Source organism: Juglans regia, chromosome 3 (genome assembly GCF_001411555.2).
Source record: "Juglans regia cultivar Chandler chromosome 3, Walnut 2.0, whole genome shotgun sequence".
Classification (NCBI taxonomy): domain Eukaryota; kingdom Viridiplantae; phylum Streptophyta; class Magnoliopsida; order Fagales; family Juglandaceae; genus Juglans; species Juglans regia.
Genome location: NC_049903.1, coordinates 27,943,430 through 27,953,470, shown reverse-complemented (window position 1 = coordinate 27,953,470; position 10,041 = coordinate 27,943,430). Strand labels below are relative to the sequence as shown.

The 10,041-nt window shown below is 38.3% G+C and overlaps 1 protein-coding gene across 1 annotated transcript; it reads left to right on the top strand.

Annotated features, from left to right (window-relative positions):
* The first annotated feature begins 6,310 nt into the window (after positions 1-6,310).
* On the top strand, positions 6,311-9,499 carry LOC109020428. Its single transcript, XM_019002880.2, has 2 exons — positions 6,311-6,591; positions 6,702-9,499. The coding sequence occupies exon 2, from the start codon at positions 6,711-6,713 to the stop codon at positions 9,378-9,380; it is 2,670 nt and encodes an 889-aa protein (XP_018858425.2). The 5' UTR covers positions 6,311-6,591; positions 6,702-6,710; the 3' UTR covers positions 9,381-9,499.
* The last annotated feature ends 542 nt before the right edge of the window (positions 9,500-10,041 follow it).

Sequence of the window (10,041 nt, the reverse complement as noted above, 5' to 3'; positions counted from 1 at the left end):
TCGACACACGGCTCGAGCAATTGCAGGAAATAGGTTCGCTCGATGCGGGCCAGAAACACTGCTCGAGTGAACATCACTATTACTGATTTTTAGGGTTTTCGCCGCTTGGAGTATATATACTCATTATTCTTACTTTTGGCATATATGTGTTTGTAAACAGTAGACGCCCCAAAGTGTATTGTGATTCCTCGAGTAATAAAAATTCTCTGCAGCTCCCGTGGATGTAGGCAATTTGCTGAGCCATGTAAATCTCTGTGTCGTGTGTGATTGTTTGTCTATTTTGTGTTTACTTTTACTTTATTGTCATCGTTTTTCACAACAATTGGTATCAAGAGTCAAGGTTTGTATCTGAGGAAAAACGATGGTTGGAGAAGAAGTGAAGGTATCGGGGATCGAGAAGTTCAATGGCATAGATTATGGATACTGGAGGAAGCAGATAGAGGATTACCTCTATAGGAAGAGAATCCATCTTCCATTGTCGTTGAAGTCGGACAGCATGGCAGTTGCTGATTGGAACATGTTGGATCGACTGATTCTAGGGGTTATTCGACTAACCCTATCGAGATATGTTGCACACAACGTCATCAAGAAGAAGACGACTGCGGATCTCATAGTGGTTTTGTCAGGTACGTATGTAAAGCCGTCAACAAATAACAATGTATATTTGATGAAAAAGTTTTTCAATTTGAAGATGACAGATGGTACGTCTGTTGCACAACATCTGAATGATTTTAATACTATCACAGTCGTCTGTTGAAATTGAGTTTGATGATGAGATACGTGCATTGATATTATTGGCCTCACTGCCAAATAGTTAGGAAGCCATGAGAATGGCTATTAGTAATTATGTTGGTAAATTAAAGTTGAAACATGATGATATTCGTGATTTGATTTTGATTGAGGAGGTGCGCAGGAGGGATTTAGGCTAGACTTCGGGTTTGAGTTCAGTACTGAATGTTGATTCTAGAGGGAGATCACAAGACAGGAACTCAAATAGAGGCAAATCAAAATCAAAGAACAGGGGCAAGAGCAAGTTAAGGCCTAGTCTATATAATGCTAATGTGGTAACTGAAGAAGTACATGATGCATTATTGCTTGCAGTTCATAGTCCAGTTGATGACTGGATACTGGATTCAGGGGCTTCCTTCCACACATCTTCCCATCGGGAGATAATGCAGAACTATGTTGCAGGTGATTTTGGGAAGGTGTACTTGGCTGATGGAAAGGCTTTGAATGAGTGGGGATGAGAGACATTGACATTGCACTCCCTAGCAAGAATGACATTGCACTCCCTAACAAGAACAAATGGATCTTGCAGAAGGTCAGACACATTCCTGAGTTGAAGAAGAATCTCATTTTTGTTGGGCAGCTTGATGATTGTGACCATTCAGTGGTGTTGTCAAATAGCACCTGTAAGGTCACTAAAGGGGCATTGGTACTAGCTCGGGGTAAGAAAACTGGTATACTCTACATGACTACTAGTTTGAATAATACTATGCAACTATCGTTGCAAAGAGCACAGCAGATTGGTGGCATTGCAGGCTTGGCCATAGGAGTTAGAAGGGTATGAAAAAACTTTTGTCTAGAGGCAAGCTACCAGAATTGAAGTCAATTGATCTCAGTATGTGTAAGAGTTGCATTATGGAGAAACAAAAGAAGGTCAGTTTCTTGAAAAGTAGCAGAACACTGAAGACAGACGTGTGGGGACCTTCCCCAGTGGCATCCCTTGGAGGTTCTCGTTACTATATCACCCTCATTGATGACCATAGCAAGAAGGTATGAATTTATTTTTGAAGCATAAATCTGATGTATTTAATGTATTCAAAATTTGGAAGGCCATGGTTAAGATAGAGACATACTTAAAGCTGAAATGCTTGAGGTCTGATAATGGTGGTGAGCACATTGATGGTGGGTTCAAGGAGTACTGTGAAGCTCAGGGTATCAGAATGGAGAAGACCATTCCTAGGACACCATAGCAAAATGTAGTTGCTGAACGTATGAACAGAACCATAAATGAGCGTGCTAGAAGCATGAGGCTGCACCTTGGATTACCACCTACTTTCTAGGCAGATATAGTCAGCACTGCCGTCTACTTGATAAACAGAGGGCCATTAGTTCCGTTGGATTATGGATTGCCTGAGGAGGCTTGGAGCGAGAAAGAGGTCAAATTTTCTCACCTTAAAACTCTTGGCTGTCTTTCTTATGTTCTTGTTGATTCTGATGCTCATAGTAAACTTGAGGCTAAGCCAAAGAAATGTTATTTCATTGGCTATGGAAACGAGGCATTTGGCTATCGTTTCTGGGATGATCAGGGTCGGAAGATTATAAGAAGCGGCAATGTGATTTTCAATGAGAAAATTGTGTACAAGGACAAGTCTAGTACAGTTGATAAAACAGCTCCTCAGGAGTCTGAGTTCGTGAGATTGAATGACCTACCAAAGGCCACAGTGTAGTGCAGATATGTGAGTGACGGGGAGAATGGGTCTGGTGCACCCATTCCTATTATTCCGTAGTCAGATCAAGAGCTATCCGCTCCTGCAGCTACAGTTCGAATGGTCATTAGGACTATTCGTCCTCCACATCGTTTCTCACCTACTTTGAATTAAGAAGAGCTTGTATGGCCTGAAGTAAGCTCCTAGACAGTGTTACAAAAAATTTGATAGTTTTATGTGCAGTGCAGGGTACATTAGATGTCAGGCAGATCACTGTTTCTATGTTAGGCATTTTGACAATTAGTTCATTAGTTTGTTACTGTATGTGGATAACATGCTTATTGCATGTGCTAGTATTGATGAGATCAATAATCTGAAGAAGCAGATGTCAGAGCACTTTGCAATGAAGGATTTGGGAGCTGCAAAACAAATTATTGGCATGAGAATTGTCAAAGACAGAGTCAGAGGCACGTTGAGACTCTCGTAGGCTGAGTATGTGAAAAGGTACTCAGCAGGTTCAATATGGACAAAGCCAAACCAGCTGGCACACCCTTGGGCAGTCACTTCAGACTCAACAAAGATCAGTCACCAAAGTTGGAGGAAAAACAAGATTACATGAGTAAGGTTCCTTATGCCTCAGCTATTGATTCACTTATGTATGCTATGGTTTGCACTAGACCAGATATTGTCCATGTAGTAGGAGTTATGAGTAGATACATGAATAACCTAGGAAAACAACATTGGGAAGCTGTGAAGTGGATTTTGAGGTACCTAAAATGTTCCTCAGAAACGTGCTTGTGTTTCTCAGGAGAGAGCTTAGAGGTTTCGGGCTATGTTGATGTTGACTTAGCTGGAGATATTGATAGAAGAAAGAGTACCACAAGATTCGTTTACACTTTGGGTGGTACTGTAGTGTCATGGGGTTCTAATTTGCAGAAAACTGTTTCTTTGTCTACTACAAAAACTGAGTACATTGCAATGTCAAAAGCTACAAAAGAGATGATTTGGCTAAAAAGAATTGGGTAAAAAGAATAAAAAAGGCACTCTCCACAGCAATAGTTAGAGGTCCATATTCTTTGCCAAGAATCCAGTGTTTCATTCCAGGACCAAGCACATTCAGATCAGGTATCACTTTATATAATCATTGCTAGATGATGGAAAGTTGTTACTTGAGAAAATTTGTAGAAGTAAGAACCCAGCTAATATGTTGACAAAAGGTGTTACATTTGAGAAATTGAAGTTGTGCACAACTTCAGTTTGTTTTCTAGCATGAAGACAGGGGTAGTGAGTTGCAGAGGTGGAGGATATCATGTTTGAGGCAGAGGGCGATACAGTGGGTGTACCAGTCTCCAAGTGGGGGAATTGTTGAGTATTGCGGAGTCTAGTCCACACTGCTCGAGTAGAGTTCTTAAACGCTCGAGCAGAGTTCTTAGACGCTCGAGCGAAGGCAAGTCAGAGAGTTCCCTCGAAGAGCCGCTCGACACATGGCTCAAGTAATTGCGGGTAACAGGTTTGCTCGATGCGGGCTCGACACGCTGCTCAAGCGAACATCACTATTACTAATTTTTAGGGTTTTCGCCGCTTGAAGTATATATATTCATTATTCTGACTTATGGCATATATGTGTGTGTAAACAGTAGACGCCCCAAAGTGTATTCTGATTTTTCAAGTAATAAAAATCCTCTGCAGCTCCCGTGAACATAGGCGATTTGCCGAACCACGTAAATCTTTGTGTCATGTGTGATTGTTTATCTCTTTCGTGTTTACTTTTACTTTGTTGTCATCATTTTTCACAACATAAAAGTTGGTCGTTTTCCTATAGACATATTCTTAATCAACGAAAATACGCCCTTAACATTTTGGATGATAATGGCCATCTTGGCTCCCAACTTGTAGCCTTTCTCATGGAGCAACATCTCAAACTCACCAATCAAGATGGTGACCTACTTTTCGATCCCAGTTCTTATCGTCGTCTTGTTGGTCGTTTGATCTACCTCACCATCACACGACCAAAAATTGTCTATACCGTCAACACTTGCATTCAAAATTCACCTCAATTCATCTCATCTTATCATTACAACTTTATCAAATTCTCACATAAAATATAATAAACAATTCAACTTTTTCAAATCTCAAAATAACTTTTTAAATTTTCACATAAAATATAATAAATAATTCAATTTTTATTCTTCTATTCACAAACCATCTCAACTCATCTCTGAATCTAAATCACTCCTAGTCAATTATGATGTTGCCGTTTGTCTCCTCCGCTACTTGAAGTCCTCTCCTCTGTACTTACCTTAGATGCTTTATTTGCCCCTTATTGTACTATATAATTTAGATGTTTTTTAGTAAATGAGATACAGAAGTTTATCCTTCATTCTCCTTTCTTATTTTAATATGTGAAATCAACGGACAAAGTTTGGACTCCTAGAAAGCAACATAGTGTAAATTGTAAAATAATAAAGAAAATGAAGGGTGAAATATATTATTTACGGTTATTATTAAAACATATCAAGGCTGCCACATCATTTGAAGCTTTAAAAAGGATTGGTTCAATAAATACCTTGACATTTGAAAGGTTGTAGCATTGCATGATTATGGATTTAACAAATGTCTTTGAAGAAGCTGCTTTACAGATGTCTTATAGTTAGAGGCACTTGTTTGTCACAATATTAGCATATAAATATTTTAGTCACAAAAAAATTTTATAAAAATAAATCTATAAGTTAATATAATTTAATATGATACGATAAATTATAAAATTATTTTTATTACAAAATAAATCTAACGTATTATATGAAATCATGTCAATTTATAAATTTACTTCTCATATTAGTATATTGTAATCCTGTCAATCCAAGAGCTCTGTGAGAACAATTTGAGCTTGACATGTTTCTTGATTTTAAACGACTGCATAATAAAATCTTTTAAGGTGGTAAGGAGTCGAGTTCTACAAAAGCATTGCATATTTTCTTGAATCAATGGGTCCCGATAAAAATGCTTATCTTTTAGTCGATTATCATGTTTGTCGCTAGAGCAATGATTAAAATGACATGCTAAATGTTAAATGAAGAACATGAAAGATAAGCACATGATACCCTTGCCACAGTATGTTCGGGAGTGGCTGCTTTTATTTTACTTAATTGGCAGTCGTAATGCTCATTAAAAGGTTTGAAATCTTGCTAGATTTTTTAAAAATATACTGTGTTGTAAAACTGAGCGGACTTAGAAAATTGTTGCAAATTCTGAAGCTCATTAAATATACTCGTCCTATGCTATTATGGAGTGTGTGCATTTTTACGAGTTCGGGAACATAGGAAGAAGGAACCTCTCAAGAACTTTTAAATTGAATTGAAATAAATTACGTTCTTTATGAATAATAGTGAGTTAAAATGGTGAAACGAGTTTTGTTAGATTTATTTAAGATGAGTTTATATATATTTATAAAAAATTAAAAAAAATCGTGAATCCTGAATGTAAAGAAGTGTTGAGTTGAAAAAAATTATAAATCTTACATAGAAAAAATTTTTAAATTAAAATAAATTTAATAATTAAAAAATTAAAAATTTAAATATTAAATTCAAATTAACATTCTACACTTTTGCTCATCCTGTGAAGTGCGAGGACTTATTGTTTGACTTATTAAAAAAAAAAAAAAGATTATTGACTCAAACTTCATGTCCGTCCGTGCATATTAAAACTGGAATTGTATCGTTAAAAAATTAATTTTTTATATAAATTTTAAATTTATCTAATTTTTTTATGAATTTTTTTTATTATTATTTTATGAAATTTTGTGTTGGTGAGGAGAAAATTGTGGGTGCCGCCTACTAAAACCGTGAAGGTTCATCCATCTACCGATACGGACACAAATTCTATCGAAAAGAAATAATGGAAATTGGGATGTCCTGTTTTCCAAACCAGAAAGAAAACGTAGCATTTTCTCTATTTAAGGACTATTCATTCCTTGTGATTGTCCTACCCTAACTCCAACAGCTTAGCATTTTCTCCATTTCCTCTTCACACAAGCATATTACCTCTTCACGCTTTGAACTTCTCATAACGTCAAGCTTTCCCTGTCTCTTCCTCAGACTATAGGCACGCCGTCTCTGTCTACCCAACCTAGGCGGAGAGTGAAAGCAAGGAAAAACCAAAGGTACAATTGTTTCATTTCTCTGAGTAGTTCGTGTTTTATGATTGTGAGTAGTTTCATCCATTATTAGGGTTTGTTATCTTATTCTAGGCATGCTTATGTGGGTATTTTAGGGCTTCTTAATGTCTGCGAATTCTGCCCATATCGACCTGAACTCAGACGTTCTTCCGTTTGACCTGGAAAACATGGCTCATGGTGTAACCGATTCTGAACCTGTAACCCTAACTGAGACTTTCAAGGTTCATAGTCAGGTCCAGGGTTCTCCAAAGGAGCGAATAGTGGATGAAGTTGGGAATTTTAGTGGAGCCAAGGGGTTGGAGATCGGTGGGTCTGATGGGAATGCGGTGCTTGAGCCTGTGATTGATGGATTGGAAAAAGAGGCTTTAAAGAGAGTAACCCATTTTGCAGACGGCGCGAATGTTTCAGAAGCGGAGACAGGAATGGTAGATAGAGGAGTTAATTTAAAAGATGGCGATGTTTCACTGGGGCTGGTGAAGGAGGATGTCAATGCCTCGGATTGTATGCAGGAAGGAATAGAGCCTCAGGTCGAGTCTGTGAGCAAAATACCAGCTGAAATTCCAGGTGTGGAAGCAAAAGTAGCTGATATTAACGAGACTTTCTGTGATGAAAATTCTAGTGTGTGTCCGACGCACGTTTCTGAGGCTTTAACTTCCGAAGGATCAGAAAACCGGACCATGAATATAGATGCAATGATAGAGACCAATAAGAATCAAACCGCAAGCACTCGTGTCCCAGAAGCTGGGGTTGTCCAGAATATTGGAGACGATTCTAATATTTTCAATCTTGTTGTAGATTTGAATACATATACGATAACAGATGGGAATGTTTCAAGTGATGTGAATGTCAAATCTGCTGCCTCAAATCCAGAATTTCATGTCTCTGATCTAGTATGGGGCAAAGTTCGGAGTCATCCCTGGTGGCCTGGGCAGATTTTTGATCCTTCGGATTCATCAGAAAACGCAACGAAGTACTCTAAAAAAGGAAGTTACCTGATAGCATATTTTGGGGATCAAACATTTGCTTGGAATGAAGCATCGTGGATAAAACCCTTTGGTCCACATTTCTCGCAAATGGAGAAGCAGAGCACTAAGGAAGAATTCCGATATGCTCTTGACTGTGCTTTGGAAGAGGTTTCCAGACGGGTAGAGTTTGGGCTGGCCTGTTCCTGCATATCAAAAGAAGCATATGCCAAACTCAACACTCAGATAATAGTTAATGCTGGAATCAGGGAAGAATCAAGTAGAAGAGATGGTGGGGATAGTTATTTGAATGCCACTTCTTTAAAACCCGCAGAACTTCTCGAGTTCATGAAAACAACAGCTCAATTGCCATATGGTGGAGGTGACAGACTGGAATTTGTAATGTCACACGCCCAATTGTCAGCCTTCTATCGCTGGAAGGGTTATTCAGAGCTTCCCAAGTTCAATATGCTTGGTACATTGTTTGGGAGTGAGGAGGACAATCAATTGCTTGGGGTGAAAAAGAATCACGCAGAATTCAATGTGAATGATGTTCTGGATATGGAGAATGATAATTCAATATCCTCTGGAAAAGGAAAGTCAGAGACTCAAGTTAGCTCTTCCCGTAAGCGTAAGCACACTTCTGGAGATTCTTTGCTCCCCAACAAAAAAGAGAGAAGCTTGCTGGATTTGCTTGTTGAGAAGGGCTCGCGCACGCCAAATGGAGGAAACAAAACAGGCAAGGAAGGTGTAGGTAAGTTGATTTCACAATCTTCTAGTCAGAAACGAAAGGCGGTTGATGCATTGTCGGATGATTCATCTATGAAACGAGCGAAAAGCCATCTATCAACAGGAGTTGTCGATGCGCCCGCACGGACCAGGCAAACTTTTAGAGTTGGAGATAGCATTCGTCGGGCTGCTAGCCAAATGAATGGGTCAAGTCCAATACTCAAGTATGGTGATGGAATGTCTCAAGAGGCCAGGGTTGAGAATAAAAGCATACAGAAGAAACCGAGCACGGAGTTACCTTCTCCTGATGAGATGATGTCCCAGCTCTGCTTGGCTGCCAGAGATCCCATGAAAGGATACAGCTTTATATTTTCTATGGTCGGATTCTTCTCAGAATTCAGGAATTTTGTTAGCCTGGATGATCCTAGCTTAGAGGAGCATGAACAATCTTTGAAACAAGTTTTTGGTGGTAAGACTAGAAAGAAATCAACCAAGACTGGAAGAAAGTCAACTATGCCAGGAATCACTGAAGCTTCTGGGACAGACGTTTTGAGCGACTCTTACTGGAGTGACAGGATTGTCCAAAGCATTCCTGAAGAGCAGTCATCATTTGAGAATCAGCCCGACAGTCCAAGTGGAAAGGGTTATCCCACTGTTGAACCACAAAGGCCAAATCTTGATCATACGCAAAAGCGTTCTGATAAAAATCTTGAATCCGAAGCAGGGATGACGATAGGACACCACTTGGAGGAGGAAAGTTGTGAGCAAGATTTCCCACCCACAGCTCTCATTCTGAACTTCACGGACTTGGATTCTGTTCCTTCAGAAGCAAGTCTCACTAAGATATTTAGCCAGTTTGGGACTTTGATTGAATGTCAGACTGAAGTTCTGAAGAAGAGTAGACGTGCCAAGGTGGTTTTTAAGAAACGCGATGATGCAGAAACGGCTTTTAGCAGTGCTGGGAAATACAGTATTTTTGGACCTTCGCTTGTCAGTTACCGCCTCAAGTATATTATGCCCTCTAACTCTAAGGCCTCTGCACCAACAAAGCGAGGTGGAAAAGTTACCGCGACATCGCTTTGAGGCAAATCTATAATGATGTTTTGAACGCTCTGTCAACTGGATGTTAAGTTCGGCTTTTAGGAATTTGTTTAGGATTGAGTTGTGAACTTTACTATTTAGTGCTTTTATTTTGAGGCTCTCTCTCTCTCTCCATTACTATTAGTATGACACAGCAGGGGGGCACATCTGCACACAAATGTGCATTTGCATCCACAGAGCCACAAATCATATTAGACATCCAAAATCACTCTATTTTATCAATTGTCTTTCTATCCTACTGGATAAAAGATACAGAAATAAATTTTGAGCTTTGCTGAAATACTTGTGAAATTTGGGATGTTTGAAAAAGTTTTTCATCTCATCCTATCTCATTTTATTTTCAAACATCATTCAAATATAAATACTTTCAAATTAATCATTACAATTTTTCTAAATTTTTAAATAAAAAATAAAAAACAATTCAATTTTTTCAAATTCTAAAATAAAAATAAAATTAAAAAGTTATATTCTAACAATATTTTAATTTTATAATTTTTTTTATATAATTTTTTTTCTTATTTTTTAAAATTGATTACGTTTGGATGTTGAGTTGAGTTATGAATAGTAGTATTTAATGGGTCCCATTGAAATGTGTTAAAGCTATGGAAAGTTGAAAAAATAATGAGTCTCATCAATGATTGAT